The sequence below is a fragment of the Nerophis ophidion genome, linkage group LG06 (genome assembly GCF_033978795.1).
Source record: "Nerophis ophidion isolate RoL-2023_Sa linkage group LG06, RoL_Noph_v1.0, whole genome shotgun sequence".
In the NCBI taxonomy this organism is placed as follows: Eukaryota; Metazoa; Chordata; class Actinopteri; order Syngnathiformes; family Syngnathidae; genus Nerophis; species Nerophis ophidion.
In genome coordinates, this window is record NC_084616.1 from 60,885,985 (window position 1) to 60,913,182 (window position 27,198).

Genomic DNA, 27,198 nt, shown 5'->3' on the forward strand with positions numbered 1-27,198 from the left:
ATTATATTTGGAAACAGAGGACTTGGTGTCCTCTAGAACAAAGAGGAAACTAACCATTCGGATTGTTATAGGCCCAAAGTTCAAAATCCAGCATCTATGATGGTATGGGGGTGTATTAGTGCCCAAGGCATGGGTAACTTACACATCTGTGAAGGCACCATTAATGCTGAAAGGTCCATACAGGTTTTAGAGCAAAATATGTTGTCATCCAAGCAACGTTATCATGGACGCCCCAGCTTATTTCAGCAAGACAAGTGTTACAACAGTGTGGCTTCGTAAAAAAAGAGTCCGGGTACTTTCCTGGCCTGCCTGCAGTCCAGACCTGCCTCCCATCGAAAAGGTATGGCGCATTATGAAGCGTAAAATACGACAGCGGAGACCCCGGACTGTTGAACGACTAAAGCTCTACATGAAACAAGAATGGGAAAGAATTCCACTTACAAAGCTTCAACAATTTGTTTCCTCAGTTCCCAAATGTTTATTGAGTGTTGTTAAAAGAAACATGCCCTTTCCCAACTACTTTGGCACGTGTTGCAGCCATGAAATTCTAAGTTAATTATTATTTGCAAAAAAAAAAAAGTTTATGAGTTTGAACATCAAATATCTTGTCTTTTTAGTGCATTCAATTGAATATGGGTTGAAAAGGATTGGCAAATCATTGTATTCCGCTTATATTTACATCTAACACAATTTCCCAACTCATATGGAAACGGGGTTTGTACATTTGCCTGTTATTACATGATATATCTACTATATAATAATAAAAATTTCAATCAATCAATCAGTCAATCAATATATAAATACATTTTGTATATAAAATATTGATGGGGGTATTTGAATGTTTTTTTAGAGCGCTTTATAGACAAAAGAATGTGACTACCATTGACTCCATTGTTAGCTAACTTTTATTTACAAGTTAGAATGCATTAAAAAAAGAAAAACATAAGTGTGCTTATCACACAAGTATTGTCAAGGATAGGCAAAATTCACTCCAAAAATGAAGTTCCCCTTTAAAAAAGGCAAAAATGCATTGGCAAGCCTCAGGACGAGAATGCATGCTTCTAACAGCACATAAAGATAGTTTATTACAATAATAAATGTGTCAATATATGAAATCCACTAAACTGTAAGTTCAGACGGAAGGAAAACTATTTTGTCTACAGGTATAATTTGCATTAAACTTCAGAATACAGCAGATATGTTCAAGTTGCCAAGCGGGATAGATAAGATAAACCAATATTTAGACATATTAAAACAGTAATAGAGAAAGCAGTACCTTAATACATTACGTGTATTTACTGTACATACACATTCACAAAACTGTGGCAAAAAGATAAATTTAACGTATAAACAAGAACTATTTAATAATTGTGCTACAACATCAGGATATTGAGATGAGATGGTTGGGGAGATCACCAATGAATCCTTCCAACCAAATAGCTGAAGAGCTTTGCTTCAAAACATTTTGAGAACAAGGCGATAATAAAGGCAACCCTGCACCTGAGCAGTTCTCCTTATCAGCTCTTCCATAGTTGACATTTTGCTTTTAAAAGAGCATGATAGTGTTGCACATTATTCATGCTGCACTTCCATGGCGCAGTGGGAGAGTGGCCGTGCGCAACCCGAGGGTCCCTGGTTCAAATCCCACCTAGTACCAACCTCGTCACGTCCATTGTGTCCTGAGCAAGACATTTCACCCTTGCTCCTGATTGGTGCCTTGCATGGCAGCTCCCTCCATCAGTGTGTGAATGTGTGTGTGAATGGGTAAATGTGGAAGTAATGTCAAAGCGCTTTGAGTACCTTGAAGGTAGAAAAGCGCTATACAAGTACAACCCATTTATCATTTATAAATCCCAGCATGGCTGCACTGTTTGTTTCTATGGTCACTGGAGGTAAAGTTTTTCTGATTGGCTGTCTTCCTCAGCCAGTCTGAAGTCTCAATGCCTTTTAGGAGCAGAGTTGTTACTGAGTTGGTAGAATAACACATAAGCTTGATTGGTCTGAAGCTGGTTCTCAGAAACTGGTGTCACACTGTGGATAGATTGAGAGTAAGTATCAGAAAGTTTTACCAGTAAGTAAAAAATATCAGATGCACAAGCATGAAGTACATGTACAGCAGGTTTTAAGTAAGTATTTTTGAATGATGCAAATAGGCTACATGCAGCAGTGCATTTAATCAAATATAAAGTTTAAATGTAGTCTCACCTAGAGTCATTATAGTAACACCATCCATTCTCATCTGAACAGCAGGCTGTGTAGTGACCAATGTTTACAGTCCCCACATGGTTACATATTGCATATAAATCATAGAGAACTGGACCTTTGGGGACATATAGAGACACACACACACATTTATTTCCAGTTCAGTTCAGTCAGAAATGTAAAAGCTAAGTAGACAAAATACAGTGGAACTGATTGAAAGTTAAATACTATATTGGAAAAATTCTCCCATTACAATCTGTCCATCCATCCATCCATCCATCTTCTTTAGCTTATCCGAGGTCGGGTCGTGGGGGCAGCAGCCTAAGTCGAGAAGCCCCGACTTCCCTCTCAGCAACCACTTCGTCCAGCTCCTCCCGAGGGATGCTGAGGCGTTCCCAGGCCAGCCGGGAGAAATAGACTTCCCAACGTGTCCTGGGTCTTTGCCGTGATTTTCTACCGGTCGGAGGTGCCTTAAACACAATCTCCAAGGAGGCGTCCGGGTGGCATCCTGACCAGATGCCTGAACCACCTCATTTGGCTCCTGCGGATGTGGAGGAGCAGCAGCTTTACTTTGAGCGCCTCCCGGATCACATAGCTTCTCATCCTATGTCTAAGGTAGAGCCCCTTAGAGATAGTGAGAGAGTTATGAACAGAATCAGTGACAAAGGGCAGCCCTGGCTGAGTCCAACCCTCACTGAAAACGGGTCCGACCTACTGCCGGCAATGCGGACCAAGCACTGACAACTATCATCCAGAGACCAGACCGCTTCAGCCCCAGCAATAGGAGCACCCACCACAGATTCCCCAGGAACTGCTTCCTCATTGAAGGATGTGTAGGTGGGATTGAGGAGGTCTTCAAAGTATTCCCTCCACCGATCCACAACATCCGCAGTCAAGTTCAACAGCACACCATCCTCACAGTGTTGACAGTGCACTGCTTTCCCCTCCTGAGGCGGTGGATGGTGGTCCAGATTCCCTTCGAGGCCGTCCGGAAATGGTTTTCCACGGCTTCCCCGAAGTCCTCCCATGTCCGAGTTTTTGCCTCCGCAACCGCCGAAGACACACACCGCTTGGACTGTCGTACCTGTCCGCTGCCTCGGGAGTCCAAGGAGCCAAAAGGACCCGACAGGACTCTTTCTTCAGCTTGACGGCATCGGTTCTGGGATTACCGCCACGACAGGCACCAACTACCTTGTGGCTACAGCTCCGATCGGCTGCCTCAACAATAGAGGTACAGAACATGGTCCACTCGGACTCAATGTCCAACTCCTACCTCGTCGTGTCATGTTTAAAGTTCTTCCGGAGGTGAGAATTTAAAATTTCTCTGACAGGAGACTTTGTTAGACGTTCCCAGCAGACCTTCACAAGGCGTTTAGGCCTGCCAAGTCTGTCTGGCATCCTCCCCGACCACCATAAATCACCACCGGGTGTTGATCGGTAGAAAGCGCTGCCCTCTCTTCGCCCGAGTGTCCAAAACATGAGATCGCAGATCTGATGACACAAGTACGATCATGGAACTGCGGCCTAGGGTGTCCTGGTGCCAAGTACACATATGGACAGCCTTATGTTTGAATATTGTGTTTGTTATGGACAATCTGTGACAAGCACAAAAGTCCAACAACAAAACACGACTCAGGTTCAGATCCGGGCGGCTGTTCTTCCTATTCATACCTCTCCAGGTTTCAATGTCATTGCCAATATGAGCATTGAAGTCCGCCAGCAGAACAAGGGAATCAATTTAGGGAGCACTGAGTCTCCAGCATTTCTTTGAGGGAATCCAAAAAGGGCGGGTACTCTGAGTTGCTGTTTGGTGCATAAACACAAACAGCATTCAGAACCCGTCCCCAAACCCAAAAGCTGAGGGACGCTACCCTTTCGTCTACTGGGTTGAACTCCAACGTGCAGGCTTTCAGCAGGGGAGGCAAGAAAAATTGCCACCCCAGCCCGCCGCGAAGAGAGACCAGCCCCTCTTAAGACAACTTGTTCGAGAGCCCTTGCTTGTGCGTCAAACTTCTCGCGCAGCAGCTCAGGCTCCTTTCCCCTCAGAGCTAGCTTATGTAACCGAGGACCGGACTGCTAAGTACCCTGCCTTCGGCTGCTGCTCATAAGTGGTTAGTCCGTTGGAGGGGAGACCCACGCTGCCTCTTCGGGCTGTGTCCCATTGGTATAGGCCCGGAGACCAGGTGCTCGCCATCGAGCCCCACCTCTGGGCCTGGCTCCAGAAGGGAGCCCCAGTGACCTGTGTGTGGGCCAGGAAAATCTGAAACCTTGTTTTTTTTTTTCTTCATAAAGGTCCTCCAGCTGCTTTTTGTCTGATCCCTCACCTAGGATTTGTTTGTGTTGGGAGACCCTACCGGGGGGTATAAAAACGCCTGGACCATATAGCTCTTAGGATCATTGGCACAGGCAAACTCCTCTACGATGATAAGGTGGCAGCTCAGAAAGCAGTCCTCCCATTACAACTTTCTAAAAGAAAAACAATTAGTTGGTTTATATCAGGTATTTTACATCTTTTCCCTGCTCAAATTGAATGAAATGACAGCAACACACGATAGCCGACCCACACATAGTCATAAAAGAAAATACACTAGAACAAGTCTTACCGCAATCCACAGGTCCGTAAGGCCCAAGATCTAGGTGGGTGAGAGGGAAGGACACGCAGACGGTGCTTTTACTGATGGACCAACGTGATGTAGCGAAACGATTCAGATCTAATTTAGAGTGTTAAGTTATTTATGTAAGTAAGATTTTTACAAAGCTTAGAATGACATGAAGGATACGGATCACAATGACATGGGGAAACCTCTGGATGGACAGACGCTTAGTGCTCTCGGTGTGCCTGTTACACCTCTCGCACATCTAAAACAAATGAATGGATGCAAATGCACAAATGTGAGTCCCAAAGAAGAACACTTTACTACCGTCTTACAATAGAATTGGTTCAAAACAACGACAGGTTGTTGTTTTTGTTTTCCCAAATGAACCACAGCTCTCCCATGCCGGTAGCACTCATGGAGCTTCAGACTATACCGCTACCTTCATCATGTTTGACTGTGGACAAGACTCAGTTTTCTTGGAATTCACTTGTCCAGTTATTTAACTCACTATCTATCAGAATCACAATCAGAAATATTTTATTAATGCATGAAGGTAAATTGAGATTTTCAGCACAACCTCAAGAGCAGACATACATTACAAGGAGACAGAGCAGGACCGCTGACCAGTCAGCCAACTTCTGGCGCCCAAATTCTGTACTGCTATACAATCTGTACACTGACTACTTTAAAGTAAATACCAAGTCGTTTGGTTCGGCCTGCCAGAGGGTGGCTTCCCAGATTTAATACATATTCATACTGACCTCTTCCAAGCTGTCGTGTTAGTGACTCCTTTCAATTGCTCTGTTTATTGCAGTTCTGAGTGTTGCTGGGTCAGGTTTGGTTTTGGAATTGGATTGCATTGTTATGGTATTGCTGTGTATTGTTTTGTTGGATTGATAAAACAATTAAAAAAATAAAAATAAAAAATAAATCGATTAAAAAAAAAAAAGAGGATCGATTCTGAATCGCACAACGTGAGAATTGCGATTCGTATTCGAATCGATTTTTTCCCACACCCCTAATTGATAGTGTACATTTGTTTTATTTTTTGGCAGAACAATGTACAGTAACTGTAAGCAAGTTGCATACAGATCCTTAAATGAAATATTCAATTTTTAATAATTATGAATATATTTATACATCCAATTTATCTTCTACCGTTTGTCCATATATAAATATATCTTTATTTTTTTAAAAATATTTCCATTCCAGTTCAACTGAAATACAGTATGAATCCATTCCAGATTATAATATTAAGTAGTTTATTCTTGAATTTATAAACCATTTCATACTACAAAATAATAGAAGTATGTACTATGATTCCTGCTAATATCAAATCGGCTTTATATGAGTATCACCAATACTCAAGGCTCCAATGTTGATATTGTATCAGAAGGGGAATAGAATACATTGGGACACCTCTCGAGCTCAAATAGTCATTGATGGCATGTCTACCAGACTAACTACTTGCCATATATAATTGTTATTGGCACTAATTAAATAAACATTATTTACATTTAGGCTATTTGTTTTTCACCCTTGAAACTGCTCTTTTTGGCCTGTGGCCCATTGACACATTTTCATTTTGGCCCTTGAAGGCAAAAAGTTTAAGCACTCCTATTTTCAGTGAGAAAATATTAGTGGATTCCTGATAGTAAAAGTTCTGCCATTCTATGTAACCAAACTTTCTATGAAGCCATAACACGTGCAAAGACATTCACTTCCAGTGTGTCAAATGAATCAATGTTGAAACTCTTCAATCATACTAAGTTTCTAAAAAAGTTAAGTACATTGCCACATGACGGGGTCAAAGGAATCTATTTTCATGTAAATGACACATTACAGTACCATTGAATCATTTAATATTGATATTTATTGCTTTTGAATTATTTAAGAACTTACAGGTGAATTCTCCTTGTCCAGCCGCTCCTCTTGAGAAAAGAGGTCCAGACACTCCTTCAGTGTCACCTCACCAGCAAAGCACGGCTTGGGGATGGGCAGAGACAGGTCGCAGAAGACATCAAACGTGTTGGAGTAGTGGGAGCAAACGGAGCAGTGCAGAGAGCTCCGCAACTGACCCGAGAACAGATCTGTCAGAAGGGCAAAGGTGGTTTGATTGTATTTACGTCAAGAGGAGAAATACACCATGTGCTCCTTACCGACTATCCTGCTGTCTTCTCTGTCTAAGTGTTTCTTCCACGTAGCAGCCGCTTCTTCAGAAATCCTTAAGAGAATTGTAAGCAGGTAAATCACAGATAATGTGTTATTACTATACAGTATAACAAGAAGGCCTTGAGTTGTATATATTTTGAACAAAAACACACACCTAAATCTGACATATTTTTGATCGGGGTCCTTTAGGGTCCGTCTAATGTTGGGCTTGCGGTTGATTTCAGTATGCAGCTTGTCCAAAAGGAACCTGAGAAACTCCTGAGCATCCTGTTGACTGCAAAGCACAGAGATGTTAACGCAAAACAGAGGTCTTGAAACATTTAAAATATACAATTAATCTTATTTTTTGATACCCAAGATAAGTATAGTGATACCTCAACTTAATAATGCCCCAACATACGAGTGTTTTTTTTTTCTTTGTCATGAAAAAGGGAGGTTTTTGTGGTTGGTGCACTAATTGTAAGTGTATATTGTGTTTTTTATGTTGATTTAATAAAATAAAATAAAAAAACATATATATATATATATATATATATATATATATATATAAAAAAAAATTTTTTAAATAAAAATTAACAAAAAATTATTCTGCGGCCCAGTACCAATCGGGCCACAACCCGGTACGGGGCCGCGGTCCGGTGGTTGGGGACCACTGCTTTAAGTTACATGCAACAAGTTACAAGCATATTATTTGGCATAGCAAATGTCACGGTGAATCCCGTAATTTCTGACCAAAACATCTGGTTTTAGTCGTAGTTATTAGTTTACACCTATAGATCGATTTACTTTTTTTTTTTCCAACCATGGGAAGTAAGACAGTGAGTGTTGCGAACAGTGCCGAGAAGAAGAGGTGGATGATATTCATTGAAATTTTTTTTTTTTTTAAATCAAAAACATACCAAAAACTTAATTGTAGCAATTTCAGAGAATCACTGCTAGATTGCACCATACTGATGCAGAATGAGTCTAACGCCAGCCAAGAACATTAATAGAATTTTTTTTTTTCTATGAACATATGGAGAAGCTGATGAAGGTATGTTTGACAAAGAAGCAGCACATAGGAGATACCACAAAAGTCTGCTCTCAAAGGTAAAGGCAATACATTATTATTACTTCATAAAATTTAACATGTTGAAATTGTGCTGTTTTTTTCCCAAATAAATGGATTTCATTTCATTTCAAAGGGAGACACTGATTTGAGATTCAAGTGTTTTGAGTTCAGAGCTCTGTCACACAACCAATTAAACTCAAACATTGAAGTACGACTGAAAAAACAGTTAAGTGCTAAAACAATGCTAAATGTGACCCTTACTGAAATCAAAACAAGTATCTTTACTCCCTATTGGACTGATAATTTGAGCAAATTGTGTAAACAAAAGCAATAACCTGAGGTAAATGTCTGTCAACATTTTAAAGTAAGACAGAAGTTTGAATTTGGTAGAACAAAACATGGAGATCTACTTTATTGTCTCACCTATAGCCACTGAAGCAAGGCACGGCATCTTTGAACATGTTGTAAAACTGTCTTGGATTTACAACCATGTCCGCTTCTTTTGCATCCCAAAGGCCAGACAATACCTGAGAGAAGGCTGATATTGAGAGACAAGTAATAAGCAAACAAGAAGCAAAAGAACGAGGGAAAAAATGGGTCCTGGGAGGACAAAGGCACGTACCTTCTGTAAGCCTTGCCTCCTCTTTGGAAAACTTTTCATGTCTGAAGGACTTAAGGAGACAGTAGTCCCGCAGCTTGCCAGTATGGGACAGACACTGGACTATTGCATTCAGGAAACACTAAAAGGGGAGTGCACATGCTTACAAACAATAACTAACTTTATTGGAGGAACATATTCACTTACTGTGTTACCAATATTCCTAAGACCACACCTTCCACTCCCTAAAGGCAGCTGCTCTTTCTTAAAAAAAACAAAAAAAAAACAGAAAACAACCCATCATGCTTGCTTTTCTCACCTGTGTCACATTGTGTTGTATCATTGACCAATGTGTTTGCCTTAACACCGACTTGTCATACGGTCTATTTGTGTGCGCCCTAGGACAGATTTAGCCTTCTTATCTCATTAGCAAAACAAGAAAGTCTAAAAAGGAGGTCAGTTGAAAGTATTCATCCTATTAGAGACCGCAGAGTGCTGACAAGTGCTTGAACATGTTGCATTACATGTGATCCTTTAGATGAAAAAGCGGGAGAAAGTAACACAAGCCAGTGTGCATTAACAACTGAAAGTGTTGCTGTGTGGTCTTCACCTCATTGTCAGCCACCAGCAGCAGTCCCATCAGGGAGGTGTAGAGAACAGACTGTGAAATGTCCGCTGCCTCTCTCTGCAGATCCTTCTGGGACACCAGGTTTCGACACAAGGCCTTGCAGGAACCCTCCTCGTTGACCCCGTCAGCTCCAGGCATCCTGGCGTGTCCACCAATGAAGCTATCAGGCTCCTTCTGTCACATTCTGGGTAAAGGTGATGGGAGCGTGGTCGTGGATCATAAGCTCCCCTTTTTAATGAATGGTTTCTTGTAAAGCATCACAAGCTGACGACAATCAAATGTGTTCTGAATAAAACACAACGGCATGCTATTACAGTATGAACTATTAAATGAGCCTAAAACAGAACACTTACCTGATCACTTGCCAATCTTATCTGTGAACAAAGAGTCCTGACCTAACTGTTCCCATCACCTGCTGAGCTGTTAAAAATGCATAAGGGGGATGTCTACAGTTTCACTGTGTGTGTGCAGGCTGTAAATGAAAGTCTACCTATGTGTCCTGCACAGTCACTGGTGTCCAAGAAAGAGCCAGAAAGAAAGAGCGAGGGAAGGAGAGAGAGAGAGAGAGAGAGAGAAGATAATCATCCCTAATCTTTCCTTACTCCCTCTTGGGTTGACCACATAGTCCCTGCAGCTTTTCGCAGTTTTTTAAGAGTACTAAAACAAACTTTAAAGTGTCAGTTTATTTAAAAAAAACACATTTGCTCATCTTAAATTTACATTCAATAGCATTGTTCAGGATGCACCCAACAAGTAAACCATTTGTGTCAATACCAGACGCTCCATCAATAGCGAATGGTAACGTCTGCCATCTCAGCATCAGAATTGAGGCTGAGGTCGGCTATGTGACACACGGCGGGGTCGGAGTGCAGAGGAGCCACCGACTGCCTGCTCTGAGCCCTCCTGTCTCGAGACTGGACCATGGCCTGGCGAAGACAGGTGACCCACTGCTGCTTGCTAAAGGAGTCATTGGCTTGCAGGCTGTGTGAGTGAGCCTTGGAGCGCCCCCTGCTGCTCACACGAAAACAGTTCTTCACTGGAAATGCATGGGAGAGAGAGAGAGAGGGGTCAGGTTGTGTGTTTCATCATCAGGCTTGAGTTGCGTGTCTGTGCACAGAGGCGTAGCGCCATAATCTGGGCCCGATCCCACTCTAAACCCAACATTGCACAAAATACACACACATTTAGTATGTTAGCATGCACTAAAAAAACACAATTATTGCATGGAATTGGTTCCCCACATCAAAGCGGCTCTGGGTGCAGTCGGTGCGTGTTGGCGGACCACTTAGCACACAGAATACCTGAAGCGCAGCTGCAAATGCTGATTGAAGTGGCTGTTATACAGAATAAAAAAAACTCTTCTATGATGCCGCCAACTAGTGATAGGTACTAAATTCGGTGCTTTTATTGGTACCAACCAAAGTTCGTCAGTACAGTCCTGCCAGATACCGATTTACTTAAAATCAAACTGTGCCACATTTAGATACCTTTGTTGCACGTGATGTCTTGTTCATTTTCCAAATGGCAAATGAACAAGTTGTCAAATGGCATTTAACAAATTTTCCATGCCAACAAAGCAAGAAGAAGGCGCTCAAAAGTACAGTAGGACTCCACTTTTCAAAATGCGCTAGTTGGACGATTTCTACACCTCCAAATCTCAAAACTACAACTGAGATGCACGATACAATCACACGGCTGGTGTGTAATGAATACAATACTTACAGTTTAAATATTCTGTAGGGCGCAACAAGAGAAAAGACTGACACATTCAACTTGATGGCAAATATTACTTTGTGGTTATGGCAGTAAGACAGTAGTCTACGAGTAAATGAGACACGGAAGTGTAACAAAACCAGATAACTGGACAACACTGCTCACAGTGGTAATATTTTTATATATATTTCTTTAAATACCGGTAGTTATCATTTACTAACGTTTTTGAACACACAAAAAAGTATCGAAAATTGGTATTGTTAAGTACTGGTATTGATTCCCATCCATCCATCCATCCATTGTCTACCGCTTATTTCCTTTGGGGTCGCAGGGACGGTATTGATTCCCATCCCAATCTGTACTGCTGTATAAGCTGAACACGGACTACTCTAAAGCATGCCTATGAGCTTCACTTCTATAGTATCGTATCTTAAGAAGATATACCGTCAAAAAAATAGAAACTGAAAAGTACATGCACACGCCTTACCTTTATCATTTCCCCCCGTAAAGGCTCCTCTGAAGGAGCCCCCTCCAGCTGCTTCTCCATCTGGAATCACCTCCAGGTTCAAGGAAGCGTTTGGCAGAGGTTGCCTGTAGATGTGGAACACGTGACCACCGTCCCTGTCCTCTCCCAGTCTCGTCAAAACCAAAGCAAGCTCAAACAGGAATACATGCAACCGCTGTTGCGCAGGCACGCAAAACACACACACACGCACACGCACACGCACACGCACACACACACACACACACACACACACACACACACACACACACACACACACACACACACACACACACACACACACACACACACACACACACACACACACACACACACAGTGTTTGTTAGCAGGAACAGACAAAAACAGTGGGTTTACTTTCCCTCGTAAATGCTTGAGTCAGTCAGTGAAATGTGAGTGAAAGCAAATAGTCCAAAAAGTGTAGTTGTTACCTGACCCTTGTTGTTTTTGAGCTCTCCGTGACAGTAGAGGAAACGAGACTGTTGGATCTCTGGTAATCTCTGGCAGTCTTCAAGGTAGTTGAGCCCCCGCCTGTAGAACTGACACTCGGCCTCCCCTGTCTTCTTGTTTACCTCTGCCACAATGCTTTGGATGAGTTCCAACTAAGTGCAAATAAAATAATTAGAGAAAAGTGGTCAACTATGGATAAATGGACGTTTGCAAGACTGAATGTATTTGTTATATCACTTGAAGTCCACATATGATAAACTTGTTAATTGTATCCATGGCAACAATTTCCATGCATACATTATGTCGTTGATATTTGGGCTAGGCGATATGGCCTTTTTTTAATATCTCGATATTTTTAGGCTATATCGCGATATATATTACGATATTTTGCCTTGGCCTTGAATGAACACTTGATACATATGATCACAGCAGTATGATGATTCTATGTGTCTACATTAAAACATTCTTCTTCATACTGCATTAATATATGCTACTATTAAACTTTCATGCAGAGAGGGAAATCACAACTAAGTCAATTGGCCAAAAGTGTATTTATTAAAGTTATTAAGCAGTGGCACAAACATTCCTGTCATTTCCAACACAGTAAGTGCAAGATTGTCAGAGACATTTTAAGTGTCAAATAAAAATGATCTGCCTAATAGGAAATCAAATAGTATTCGTCCTTCACTTTGGTGGACGTTATTAAATTCTCTTCATTCTCTAGCGAGTGACTTTTCAAATGATGCTACATATTTGCAGCAATACTACTTTTTATAGCAACGCTTTTGCCCCGCACTTGACAAATTACGGTTGTCTGTTGGACATATTTCCACTTGAAGCCAAACCACCGCCAGACGATAGACCCCCCGCTGTTCTTATTGGGAATTAAGTCTTCCTTCATTTGTTACCAAATCCGCACCTTCTTTCTCTCGTATTACGACTCGTACGGCTACGTTAGCATTACAGCTAACTTAACCCAGTCTGCTACCTCTCTGCTGGTCGAGGGCGTATACGTATGTGACATATGACGTGACATATGACGTGACAGTATGTGACGTGTGTAAGTTTGTGCGCCTGCTTGTCTGTGAGAAGGAGAGACTGGGAAGAGCCTGTAGTGTAACGCCCGCAGCTAAAAGCAACTGCGTGAGAACGTATACTCGAATATTACGAAATAGTCATTTTCTATATTGCACAGAGACAAACCCGCGATATATCGTATATATCGCCCAGCCCTAATTGATATACATATTGACTCACTGCATCAGGTAATGTGAACTCATCAGGGTGCTCTGCAGGTGTGCACTTCTGGATCTCTTTCAGCAAAAGCGGATATTTAACCAAACGGCTTCGAGGCAGATCCAGGAAGTTCCAGAGGTCCAATTTCCTGCTAAACGAGGACTCCTGGCACAGGCGCAAGAACTGCTCCACTCTCTTTTCCTGTTTTTTGTGGTCCAGCAAGGCTTTGGCACCCACCTGGTTGCAGCAGTATGTGACGTAGGCTTCCAGGCCAGGGAACTGCTCAGATGAGGAGATTAGATGCAAATAAGTAAAAGGCTTAGATAGATGAGATACATTTGCAGGATTGGAGAGATAGATTCAGCAAGATACTGACCCAATTCATTAGAGTGGGAGCCACCGCACCGACAGTTTTTTCAGAACCCCTCAGACGCTCAAGACGACTCAGTAAATCTGTTACAGAACAAAGACAGGCGGAATTCTTATTGACGAGTTAAAATCAAATATTTACTAGCTAGACAGAGGTCACCAACCTTTTTGAAACCAAGAGGTACTTCTTGGGTACAGTTTGATACACACTTCAATAAATTGCCAGAAATAGCCAATTTGCTCAATTTACCTTTAATGAATAAATCTATATATATAAAAAAATGGTTATTTCTGTCTGTCATTCCGTCGTAGATTTTTTTCCTTTTACGGAAGGTTTTTTGTAGAGAATAAATGATAAAAAAAAACACTTAATTGAACGGTTTAAAAGAGGAGAAAACAGGAAAAAAAATTAAATTTTATTTTGAAACATAGTTTATCCTCAATTTCGACTCTTTAAAATTCAAAATTCAACCGAAAAAAAGAAGAGAAAACTAGCAAATTCGAATCTTTTTGAAAAAATTAAAAAAAATATTTATGGAACATCAATAGTAATTTTTCCTGATTAAGATTAATTTTAGAATTTTGATGACATGTTTTAAATAGGTTAAAATCAATCGGCATTTTGTTAGAATATATAACAAATTGGACCAAGCTTTATTTCTAACAAAGACAAATCATTATTTCTTCTAGATTTTCCAGAACACACATTTGAAAATAAATTCAAAATACTTTGAAATAAGATTTAAATCTGATTCTACAGATTTTCTAGATTTGCCAGAATAATTATTTTGAATTTTAATCATAATAAGTTTAATGAAATATATCTCACAAATATTCTTTGTTGAAAAAACAGTAGCAAAAATGAAGAAATAAATTAAAATGTATTTATTATTCTTTACAATAATAATTAAAAAAAAATACTTGAACATTGATTTAAATTGTCAGGAAAGAAGAGGAAGGAATTTAAAAGGTAAAAAGGTATATGTGTTTAAAAATCCTAAAATCATTTTTAAGGTTGTATTTTTTCTCTAAAATTGTCTTTCTGAAAGTTGTAAGAAGCAAAGTAAAAAAATAAATGAATTTATTTAAACAAATGAAGACTCATCCCATCCATCGATTTTCTACCGCTTATTTCCTTTTAGGGGTCGCGGGGGGCGCTGGCGCCTATCTCAGCTACAATTGGGCAGTAGGCGGGGTACACCCTGGACAAGTCGCCACCTCATCGCAAGGCCAACACAGATAGACAGACAACATTCACACTCACATTCACACACTAGGGCCAATTTAGTGCTGCCAATCAACCTATCCCCAGGTGCATGTCTTTGGAGGTAGGAGGAAGCCGGAGTACCCTGAGGGAACCCACGCATTCACGGGGAGAACATGCAAACTCCACACAGAAAGATCCCGAGCATGGGATTGAACCCAAATGAAGACCAAGTATTTAAAATATTTTCTTGGATTTTCAAATTCTATTTGAGTTTTGTCTCTCTTAGAATTAAAAATGTCAAGCAAAGCGAAACCTGCTTGCTAGTAAATAAACACAATTTAAAAAATAGAGGCAGCTCACTGGTAAGTGCTGCTAATTGAGCTATTTTTAGAACAGGCCAGCGGGCGACTCATCTGGTCCTTACGGGCGACCATTGGTGACCCCTGATCTAGACACAATATCAGGAACACCTGCTCACTTTGAAGAAAATACTATCCCAAATGGCGCCTTTACCGAGAGATTGATGCTCATTTTGTGCCACACACTATCAGAAGTATTCTTTTTAAATAGGTGTATTATTGAGTTGGAGTTCGCACTGCATCATACTAAGCAGCGAGGGTTCTAATATTGTGGTGAAGAAAAAACACAAAGTCAAAACCATGTAGACAAAATGTGATGCAGGAAGTTGCATGGCCACAATGTTAGGTACATTGCATGATCTAATGGTGGAAGTTTTACAAACATAATAGTTTGCAGTTTAGATTGACACCGAAGCATTAATTTAACAATACAGTACATTTGTATTTTGCTGTATTAAATTGTACTGCGCCAATCTGAGCGCTATTTTGTCCTTTTCTCACATGAGCCTAAATAAGGTAGACAAACTATTAGAAACCCCACTTCTATTCTAACATGACTAAGTGCAATTTTACAGCACCGTATAGTACTTGACAAATGATAAACATATTTTAACTTGGAGAGATGCACATGCACAGGGCCACACAGGAATTTTGGGGGCCCACCGCAAATCTCAACAACCCCTCCACCGAAAACACAGTTCGAAAAAAAAAAATCATGATTTTACTCAACAGAACAGTAACAATGCAAACATGTAATATATTTTGAAAAAAGATGTGTTCATCTCCTTTGTGGCGGGCACATGTATGTGTGTTATAGAAGCCAGTTCACTTCAAGAATAGTGCTGGTGTTCCGGGAGATTGCCTGTGCTTTTAGCTGACTATTCAGCACGCTCGCATCTCACACCGGTGACCTGGGTTCCCGCATGCTTGGCGCAGTAGGTAAAAAAAAAAACACAGCTGAGAGGGAGAGAGTACACAACTCCCGTCCAAAGGCAAAACCCAGTAACTCAATTTTGGTCAAAACTGAGCTGATATTAATTTTGGAGTTCCTATGTGATATGCTTTACATTAGTGTATGCGATATTGTAATTTGTTCTGTAAGTAAGCTGTTACGCGCATGGCAGGACCTAGCAACCACCACATAACCGAGTAGATACAACAGAAAAACCTAGTATCTCAAGGGACCAATCGGAGCTTCTTTGTCAGTCGCCTTATTGTCTTTAATGAGACATTTGCACGAATGGGGGCTGACGGTCAACCTGATTAGGGGATATTATGGCACGAGGGGATATTTGGAAGATTGGCCCAGGACGTTGCAAGCACCTTCATTAAATGTATTGTTCTTGATTCTTCCCCTTGCATACTCTTTTGGGCAGATAACTGTGGAGGTCAAAATAAAAACTGGACGCTCTTGCCCAATGTGCAAACGCAGAATGGGGCCCACCCGAGACTGTGATAAAATATCTGGAGAAAGGGCACACGTTCAATCCATGGCTCAATCGGCAAAGATAATGATAGCTCAAGAAAACATCTATACGTTTGATGACTTTGTAGATCTTTGTAAGACAGCATCAAGATAGATTGGTTTTCCTTTGTTTTCTCAAAATCAGCTAGAAGTGAGTTACTAGGTTTTGCCTTTGGACGGGAGACAATTGCTACATGAAGCTGAGCTGTCTGTGATTGACAGCTATAAACACCAATCATTGCATTCCGCCGTCAAAATCGGGAGCTCCTGATCGAGTCCCACAGCTCTTGGACGAGAGTCCACGTGAGCCTGTGCATTAAGGCGGCCCAGCACATGCACTATACATCGCTATCTTTAAAAAATAAGAAATATTTATTATACTTGTTGTATGCGGTAGGAAATGGATGGATGGATGAATGTATCATACCTTTTCAGTTTGTTGAGAAGTTGCAGCCGACTATTGTACATAATGCATGTATGCAAGCAAGAGTGATTGATCACCTTCATGGAGAGGAATCAGAGAGTCCAGAGTGCCAAAAATCTGCATGAGTTCAGTCTCGGTCATGATATCCAGCTTCAACATGGGCTCATAGTACACCTAGTGACATCCACAGAGGTCAAGGGTCAAATTAGTGTGTATGCATGTGTGAGTGAGAGACAGAGACCATTTCGATGCAGTCTTTCACAAATGTGAAAGACTGCAATACCATAGCAACCATTTTTGTCACAATACATTATTTCAACAGACAATATTACAGGAATAAGACGTTAATATACTTCAGAGTAGTCAGAGTTCAGCTTATATAGGAGTATAGATTGCTGACAGTCAAGCATAGTGGTGGTGTTATGTTCTCAGACCGCAAAAGTGCCGTGGGCACTGGGGATCTGTGGTACATTGAGGGCGACCCAGAAAAACTATGGTTTGTTGTATGAACTTTGTCTCTGTGTACACACGTTTCCTTCACCCATTTTGTGCCCTGCACCATAGTCATTGGGGCAGTTTTGTGCCCGGCAGCATAATCATTGGGGGCTATTTGATACTCTCCGGTACTCATTCAGTCAGCAGAGCAATGCTGTCGTTATAGACTTTGTTTTTGAAGGTTGTTGTTTTTTTTTTAGCCTGTTTCTAATTTCGCTAGGTCAATATGAGTCCAAAGAAAGCAATGGACAAGCGGTGTGTGATTTGAAACATTGAGGAAGTATCTACAACCTCCCGCTTCCTTCCGCTGCAAGATTTATCAACAAGGTAAAATGGATTTTTATTCCTAATTATTGTCGCAACCTGGCTTGTAAAGTTAAGGAGTTTTGTGATTTTCAAACTGTGGCTGCACTCCAAGACTGGTGACAGTGTCGACAGAGTAGATCAGGGGTCGGGAACCTTTTTTGGCTGAGAGAGCCATGAAAGCCAAATATTTAAAAATGTATTTCCGTAAGAGCCATATAATATTTAATAACACTGAACACAACTAAACGCATGCATTTTTAGGTAAGACCAACATTTCTAGAGTATAATAGGTCTCTTATTCTTTGTAATAACATTGTTATTCTGAAGCTAACTGTGGTGGGGGCGTGGCCTGTGGGCCTGCAGCAAACTTGGGTGTCCCAGGACCGGCCTTGAAATCAGCGACAGGTGTGTAGATGGCCCACCTGGGCCTTGTTATCTAATCACCTGTCGCTCTGTTATAAGCAGCCGCCAGGAGGAGACACGGGGTGGAGGCTGTAGCCAGAGCGCGAGCGAGAAAGAAAAATACAATTGCTGGAAAGCAACTGAGAGACTTACTGAAAAATAAAACAATAATGTAACCCTGAAAAGGGCTCTCATGTCGGTGCTTTGTGGTCGGAAGAACCCCCAGGAGGGCAAGCCCGACACTAACCAATAATAAATAAATTAATACTTACCATTAACGCAACTTTTTGAACATAAAAAAGCATGAGAATGTTTTTTATTTTTAACGTTATTTTTAACATTGTGATTACAAGTGGAATTATTCATTACTTATCGTGTAAAGGAATGTCAGCTCAGATTTATCCGAGAGCCAGATGCAGTCATCAAAAGAGCCACATCTGGCTCTAAAGCCATAGGTTCCTTACCCCTGGAGTAGATGCTAATTAGGTCAGTTTAGATAGTTGTTTTGGCTTTGTTATTAATGAGAAAGTTGATCCATGACCCCATGTTATGTTTGTTTAATGTACAGTACTGCATGGCGCGGCAACATTCAACTGCCTTGAGGAACTCTTCAGTAATCATAGATTTGGATCCCATTATTTTATGTTTGCTATCAAGGGTAAATATTAACGCAACTATCTGCCACTGTGTTCACAATGATCCAAGTTCCTCCATACCACAAGTGTCAAATCTAAGGCCCCTGGACCACATCTGGCCTTCCAAATCATTTTATGTGACCCAAAAAAGCCTGGAAATAATGTGCGTCAATTAAGTATTTGATCTTTTCTTACTAAATTGTATTCGTTCTCATTATTTTGACAGAAAAAACACATGTACTGCATGCAGTTGCATATCTTTTTAACTTTAATATTATTTAATAATGCAGCACATATAAGGTCCACAAAATGCACCGGTATTTGAATTTAAATAAATACTTAAATATCTACTTGACTTATATTATTCATCATATTGTACACTGTAATAATGACAAGAGATTGTATGCTAAAAAACTGAAAAACTGGTAGCTTCTTTGCCCGTATTTTAGTGTATAATACAGATATGCAGTAAAATTCTGTCAACAGAGGTGCCAGATTTTTTTTTACCATAAATTCTACAGATTGTTGTTTACAGTGTACAAAAAGAAATTGTAATAAGACGACTTATACCAGGGGTGTCAAACGTACGGCCCGAGGGCCGGATCAGGCCCGCGGACAGGTTTTATCCGGCCCGCGGGATGAGTTTGCTAAGTATAAAAATGAACATGAAATTTTTTAATGAAAGAAACAGCTGTTCTAAATGTGTCCACTGGATGTCGCAATAGCAATTATTTGTATCTTAGTAGATGATGCTACATATGTCCAAAATAAACCACATGTTAGTACATCAGTCGAGGAAACTGATCAAACTACATAAATAACATACTGTAATTTGACTTTCATATAATTTTTTTATCTTGATAAATTGAAAATCAACACTAATGAGTTGAATGATGAACATTATCACATAATTTTTCTGAAAATATAAATAACGACAAATAAAGATAGAAGCCGCAACATGTGCGTAAGTGTAAAAAACCCCAACAACATTATGATTTGTAAAATTTCAGAATGTGTTTATTATATTTTCAAACGAAGAAAACAATCTGAAGTTGTCTTTATTTTTAAGTTAACATGCCGTGATTTTACTAGTCCGGCCGACTTGGGAGTAGATTTTTCTCCATGTGGCCCTTGATCTAAAATGAGTTTGACACCCCTGACTTATACATTAATACTCAAATATTATTCTGTATCCATTGTGGGCAGCCATAACTGCAATGTGGCCCTCAATAAAAATGTTTGCCACCTCTGCACTATATATTATAGTGTATTTTAGGAATGTAAAGCAAACATGTTTCACAAGTTTTCTACCAAACCGGTATGGTGTCATTCCAGGGCCAGATTTGTTGCCAGTTGCATAACCCAGGTATAGAACTTTATATAATATTCAAAGTAGGGCTGTAGCTATTGATTGATTTAGTAATCGAGTACTCTTTTGATTAATTTGTTCGGTTATTTGAGTAATCGAATAAAATAACAAATCATGTCACACAAATCAAGGCACCAACTATGTCTGCGTCTATATGAATTGTTTTTAGTTAAAACTTATAAGATTATCAGTCGAAGTAACAGAATACGAATCATCCTTTTTTCTAATCAAATGAGTAAAATAATTGTAGCAGACCTAAGTCAAAGTGTACAAACTTTTACAAAAATATGAAACTGTTTACATTGTTTCTTTTGAGGAAATTTGTTTTAATACACAAACTATTCTATTTAGGAACCATGTTCAAGTACAAATAGCTTTTGTAAATCGATGTATTTGGCAAAACGGTTGCTGAAACGTGAGGTCGACTCACTTTGGTGAGGAAGTGTAATGGAAAAATGCTCAAAAAGGAGAATGCAGGGTGTTTTAATGCTTGTCTACCTTCTTCACCAGACTGAGGTCTTCGATGAGTTGTCGCTCTCCCTCAGTCAGCTCATAGATCACCTGCAGAAGAACACACATGTTGACACACTTGCATCGTATGTGATGCACAGATGGGCCGACGTGAGCATTTGCAGCTGACTCTACAACAAAGGAAGTTGAAGCAACAGTCCCAGCTCACATCCTCTTTCTCAATCCCTGTGCAGTACATAGCGGTCATCTTCCCCCAATGACACCAGGACAATTAAGTGTTTGGCTTCCACGGTAGTTTTATTTATCTTCCTCTTTCCTCACCTCCTGACGTTTGATCTCCTTGGCTGTGAGGTGGTGGCTCTCCACCGTGTCACTCCAGCACTGGCTGTTGCTCCTCCTTGGAAACGATGAGGCCTTTGTGCGAGAACGTAGAGGCGGCGTGGGCAAAGGTCGCACATCTGTGCGGAAACTTATAGATCGCTAGAAGGACACATCGATAAATGAGTGCATGTGATCAACAGAAGTGGGATTTGAGTCTGTGCAACGTTACCGAAATTGACTGTCCGATACGTTTGAGCGCAGGCGTCTTTACCGGAGTGATGACCCCTGTTAGGCTGTTGGACTTAACCACTGGCTTGACCCGTTTGTTACAGGGCTCCTTTAATGGAAAATGACAAAAAGTCAAGCGTTGACACATTCATGCAGTGCTTCCCAAACTTTTTTCATCAAGTACCACCTCAGAAAACACTTGACACGTCAAGTACCACCATAATAACCCACATTAAAACAGCAGCGTAGTAGGCCTAAGTATTCATTAAAAACAAGACCGAGGCTTTATTTAAGAAGTACTCAGTTTTATGCCCTATAAGATGCTACTTTGTTCCAATGCTTTAAACCCTGGGGTTTATGAAACTGTGGTTAATTTATGATTTTTTCTTCGCTAACGGCCATAATGTTTTGTATTCAATAATAATGTTCATGTCTCTGTCGGCGCAGTTTGCTCATTGCAGATTGACAATGTACTTCCTTTTTTGTGCTGGAAGTATATTTATCCATAGAGTTTCTACTCGAAAGGATCAGCATTCATCGCTCCGAGCAATGTTTGAAATTTTCAGAATGTGCGGCTGTTTTCGTGCATATTTGTACATGCTATCGTAATGTAATTAAGCTAGCGTAATTAGCATTAGCAAAAATGCTAAGACGTTTACATGTGTGTACGTATTAAGTATTATCAACTTACTATGGCATTCTTTTTGTATTTTTTCAGTGTCGTAAATTCACCAAATTAACATCAGCGTTGAGTTTTTGATTCTGTTGGGATGATCGGAGAGCTAGCTTTCGCTTCCGATTTTTGGCGATGTGACCTCTGTTTCGTTTGATCATCTGCTTTACTGCAGTGTGGCAGGCACCTTTGTAAACAAAGAAGGTAAGTAAATAAACATTTACAAAATATTTCATACCGGTATTTATCTTTGGCTTATGGTCTGGTGCAGCTAATATATGTAAAAATATTCATTTATTCAAAAATTTCGTGGATGTGGCTTAAATACTTTAACCCGGAATTTACTAGATAATTAATAGTTTTGGCCACTGTAACATTACACACAATTTGATTAGTAACACTGTGTTTGAATAGTTAATTATTTAATTTCACTTCCGATTTTAGTCGAGGACCCCGACTTGAACAAGTTGAAAAACTTATTCGGGTGTTACCATTTAGTGGTCAATTGTACGGAATATGTACTGTACAATGGAATCTACTAATAAAAGTTTCAATCAATCAATCAATGGCGATGTGACTTCTGTTTTGTTTGATCATCTTTTTTACTGCTGTGTGACAGGCACCTTTAGAAACAAATAAGGTATGTAGATGAACATTTACAAAATATTTCATACCGGTATTTATCTGTGGCTTATGGTCCGGTGCAGCTAATATATGTAAAAATATTAATTTATTTTAAAATTTGGTGGATGTGGCTTAAATACTTTAGCCCGGAATTTACGAGATAATTAATCGTTTTGGCCACTGTAACAGTACACAAAGTTTGATTAGTAACACTGTGTTTGAACATTTAATTATTTAATTTCACTTCAGATTTAATATATGTAAAAATATGTATTTATTCTAAAATTTGGCGGGTGCGGCTTAAATACAGGTGCACTCTTTAACCCGGAATTGACTTCATATTTTATAATTTTGGTCACTGTAACATTACACACAGTTTGATTAGTAACTGTGTTTGAATATTTAACTACACAAATAAATGGTCCCTAGTGTGTGAATGTGAGTGTGAATGTTGTCTGTCTATCTGTGTTGGGCCTGTGATAAGGTTGCGACTTGTCCAGGGTGTAAACCGCCTTCCGCCAAATGCAGCTGAGATATAGGCTGCAGCACCCCCCGCTGCCCCAAAAGGGACAAGCGGTAGAAAATTGATGGATATTTTCTGGCCTATAAACCGCTAATTCGTTCCAATGCTTTGAACCCTGGGGTATATGAAACAGTGTGGTTAATTTTTTGATTTTTTCTTCGCTAACGGCCGTAATGTTTTGTATTCAATAATAATTTTCATGTCTCTGTCGGCGCAGTTCCCTCACTGCGGGTTGACAGTGTACTTCCTGTTTTGTGCTCGAAAGGATCTGCATTCATCGCTCATAGCAACGTTTGAAAGTTTCACAATGTGCGGCTGTTTTCGTGCATATTTGTACTTGCTTTCGTGACGTAATTAAACTAGCGTCATTAGCATTATCGAATATGCTAAGACGTTTACAGGTGTGTGTATTAAGTATTATGAACTTACTATGGCATTCTGTTTGTATTGTTTCAGTGTCGTAAATTTACCAAATTAACGTCAGCGTTGATTTTTGATTCTGTTGGGATGATCGGAGAGCTAGCTTTCGCTTCCGATTTATGGCGATTTGACTTCTGTTTTGTTTGATCATCTGTTTTACTGCCGTGTGACAGGCACCTTTGGAAACAAATAAGGTAAGTAAATAAACATTTACAAAATATTTCATACCGGCATTTATCTTTGGCTTATTGTCCGGTGCAGCTAATATATGTAAAAATATTCATTTATTCTAAAAATTTGGTGGATGTGGCTTAAATGCTTTAGCCCAGAATTTGGCCACTGTAACATTACACACAGTTTGATTAGTAACACTGTGTTTGCATATTTAACTACCGAAATTCAGCTCCTCTCCCGAAAACCTCCTGGAAGAAATTTTCTCCCGAAATTCTCCCGAATTTCAGCCGGAGCTGGAGGCCACGCCCCCTCCAGCTCCATGCGGACAGGAGTGGGGACAGCCTGTTTTCACGTCAGCTTTCCTGTTGTATAAACAGCTTGCCTGCCCAATCACGTTACATCTACGGATTTTAATAAAAAACTGCACACACAAGGAGACGAAGCAGAAGAACGAGGAAGTTACAGCCATGGCGACGCAGGCTGTAATAGAGTGATTCTATGTTGTCTGTTGACATCGCCTGGTGATGGTTGGCTATAGCGTTATGGGGTTGCTTTTTGATTGGCCAACGATTTACGTGGTGGTGTGCACCTGACGGCAAGTGACTCTCGCCAGTATGCAAATGGCAGAACGAAGGTTACTCAAATAGTGAACGGTAAGTGTTGTTGTTTTGTTTTTTAAGTAACCAGCAAGCACAGTACAGTTAGAAGAACCACTGTGTTTTTAGTACTCTGTATTTGATAGGTGCTATCTGAAAATCAACTATTTCTTTTATTTGTGTGTGTGTATATATATATATATATATATATATATATATATATATATATATATATATATATATATATATTAGGGGTGGGAAAATTAATGCGTTAATTACGCGTTAACTCATCAATGTATTAACGCTGACAATTATTTTATCGCACATTTGCGTATGTTGTTTACATGCTTTTATTTTGTTAACGCCTTTTCTTAACAAGATGGAATCTCCCGGATGTACTTCGGCCTCGAGGGGCTCTTGGTAAAGATGGAAGATTTGGCAAAAATACCGGACAATTCTGCAAATTTCATGGCTGGCTAACACCGTGGTCACTCCAGGATCACTTATGACCGCCAGACAATTCTGAATGTGGATAGATCAGGCCGTTTTGGACTGAATGACGCGTGCTTGCTAGACCGGCTAGCTGGCATGGGAATACTTTGCCGGCTACATCCAGCGGCTTGTGAAGCAGCGGAGTATCTGTGTTGTCTGTCTATTTATGAATAATGCAGACGAGGGGTGTTGGCTGAGTTCTTAACGTTTGCTTTCAGAGCGTGCATATCACAACATACAAGATGCCGTCATGGCGACACAACCTATACCGGGTTACCGCGCATGCTCGTCACTCCTGTTGCATGCTGGGTAGGGTAGTTCTTTTTTTCCCTGGCTCATAACATCACAAATAGTACCATGTATATGGGTTCAGTTTATCAAAGCACCAAGCAAACAATCGGAAAATTCCCATCATATCAATTCCTAGATATGGTCATAATTATTTTAAGTGCACTACGCAGAATAAACACAACATTATTAATATTGCTACTACAGATAATTTGATCAAAAATTCCCTAAAACAGCCCACTACCTATAATATAGTTTTTTTAAACATAAGATCCCTGATAAAAAAAATTTTTCTGCTGTTACCTCAGAAATTGCCTGTTCAGATGTTATGATTGTGGCTCAGAGATTTGTATGTAGATTATATTTATTTTCCATAACAAACAGGATAACTTAAATACCCTGGCAGTGGCAATAAGCTCAAATTTTTGTATTTACATTTTTTGAGTTGATTTTCATAAAATATGCAATTTAACTGCTACTGTTTAACAAGGACTGATTTAAATTGTGTTTGCACAACAAATGTTTTGGCGCTTTTGTTCATGTGGGAGAATATTCCAATAAAGGTGCACTACACACTACTTTTGAATTCATTATTGGGCTTTGCTTATACAATGCAATTAATCGCGATTAATCAGAGAAATAGTGCGATTAACTTCGATTAAAATGTTTAATCGTTGCCCAGCCCTAATTTATATATATATATACATAATAAATATACATAGCTAGAATTCACTGAAAGTCAAGCATTTCATACATATATATATTAAATATATATGAAATACTCAATTGGTGAATTATACTAAGCCCCTCTTAACCACGCCCCCCGTCCAAACCACGCCCCCACATCCCAAAGTCGACAAGTATGGTTTATGGTCCGGTCCAGCTTATATATGTAAAAATATTCTTTTATTCTAAAATTTGGTGGGTGTGGCTTAAATACCGGCGCGCTCTTTAGCCCGAAATTGACTTCATATTTCATAGTTTTGCTCACTGTAACATTACACACAGTTTGATTAGTAACACTGTGTTTGAATATTTAATTACACGACTCTTTGGCGTACCACAGTTTGAGAAGCACTGAAAGCATGCATCGTGTTAGGGTGATATGGACACTTCACCTGTAAGCCATTATGCTCAGGTTGCATTTCACTATCTTCTTCATGTTCCTCCTCCTCCTCTTCATCCTGCTAAGAGAAGACGCAACGCAGGGGCGGCATGAAAACGGAGCGAAGGAAAGTGGAAGGAGGTTGAACCTCTCATTTCCTGTGACTCTTTCAAAGAGGAAGGGTGTTGAAAGCATGTGTGTTGTAGTAACACACAAGATGGCTGCTGTGGCTTTGTGGCACATTTGTGTCACAGAAATGGCAGCAGCAATACATAGGAATAAGAACGCAAATACGAGATTATAATAGGAATTGAGCACTCGGCAGACCATTAAACGCACAGCTTTGTAGTCGCCAATGAAAAGCTTCCTAAAACATCAATTAGTCAGAAACACAATATGGGACTTTGACACGCACTCACCTCAGGGATTCTGATCACAACTTCTGGTGTTGAGTCTTGTTTTCTCTTCTTCTAAAATGAGACAATAGTGACTTTTTGGTTTTTGATCGGATGATAAAGGAGATGATGGAGACTTACTCCAGTATGGTCACAGAAGTCGGTTGACTTTGTTCCTCCTATTTGTGACCTAAAAGTTGTATTATTAATTTTATACAGCTAAATCCAAAATTGGTTTTGATAAAATTGACTTCAGTGTCCTATGTAAGCACAGCGTTGTTATTATTCGCCTGTCAAATTATGCAAATATGGCTGTCAAATTAAAGTGTTAGAATTAACACTCAATAGTAGCAACTTTCATGTTTTAGGCATTTACAATATCGGCCCAAATATGAAGAGTAATCGTACCAGGAAGTCCTTGTCTCACAGATCTCTTCCACTTCCATCTTTTATGTCGTCAAAGCATCATCACAAATCCATCACGAAATTCCCTCACACTTTTCAGACCTAACGTCTTTGGTTTTGTAAAGTGCCTGTTTTGAAGAGCTCTGTGTAACTTCTTCCTCATCTGGTTCTTCCTTGTCTCACACTCAACCACATCCTTTCAGGTCACACTTCAAAATGTAAGTGCTCTTCTCAGGCAGGGTGCAAAACTTAAGTCAGCGAGCGGATGACTGAACACAACATAG

The 27,198-nt window shown here is 40.0% G+C and overlaps 2 protein-coding genes across 8 annotated transcripts; both read right to left on the reverse strand.

Annotated features, from left to right (window-relative positions):
• Positions 1 to 1,273: 1,273 nt before the first annotated feature.
• Positions 1,274 to 9,775, reverse strand: usp21 (ubiquitin specific peptidase 21). Of its 4 annotated transcripts, none has more exons than XM_061904480.1 (12): positions 9,602 to 9,773; positions 9,231 to 9,432; positions 8,828 to 8,884; positions 8,645 to 8,762; positions 8,446 to 8,560; positions 7,126 to 7,245; positions 6,959 to 7,023; positions 6,702 to 6,889; positions 4,983 to 5,061; positions 4,806 to 4,913; positions 2,206 to 2,320; positions 1,274 to 2,031 (listed from the first exon to the last, which is right to left on the reverse strand). In XM_061904480.1, the coding sequence occupies exons 2-12, from the start codon at positions 9,384 to 9,386 to the stop codon at positions 1,938 to 1,940; spliced, it is 1,215 nt and encodes a 404-aa protein (XP_061760464.1). In that variant the 5' UTR covers positions 9,387 to 9,432; positions 9,602 to 9,773; the 3' UTR covers positions 1,274 to 1,937. The 4 variants fall into 4 exon arrangements, 2 of the variants coding, with proteins under 2 accessions (XP_061760464.1, XP_061760463.1); XM_061904479.1 differs by having other exon boundaries at positions 9,231 to 9,533; XR_009807262.1 differs by having other exon boundaries at positions 1,990 to 2,031; positions 2,206 to 4,668; positions 9,231 to 9,533; positions 9,602 to 9,775.
• Positions 9,776 to 9,913: 138 nt separating this feature from the next.
• On the reverse strand, positions 9,914 to 27,159 carry arhgef3l (Rho guanine nucleotide exchange factor (GEF) 3, like). Of its 4 annotated transcripts, none has more exons than XM_061904478.1 (13): positions 26,918 to 27,159; positions 26,651 to 26,699; positions 26,534 to 26,581; positions 26,128 to 26,193; positions 21,221 to 21,328; positions 20,992 to 21,150; positions 20,698 to 20,760; positions 17,070 to 17,166; positions 13,545 to 13,621; positions 13,190 to 13,447; positions 11,914 to 12,084; positions 11,449 to 11,641; positions 9,914 to 10,284 (listed from the first exon to the last, which is right to left on the reverse strand). In XM_061904478.1, exons 1-13 carry the CDS (start codon positions 26,953 to 26,955, stop codon positions 10,034 to 10,036), a joined length of 1,578 nt encoding a protein of 525 aa, XP_061760462.1. In that variant the 5' UTR covers positions 26,956 to 27,159; the 3' UTR covers positions 9,914 to 10,033. The 4 variants fall into 4 exon arrangements, with proteins under 4 accessions (XP_061760462.1, XP_061760461.1, XP_061760460.1 ...); XM_061904477.1 differs by having other exon boundaries at positions 26,128 to 26,196; XM_061904476.1 differs by having other exon boundaries at positions 26,534 to 26,584.
• Positions 27,160 to 27,198: the final 39 nt, after the last annotated feature.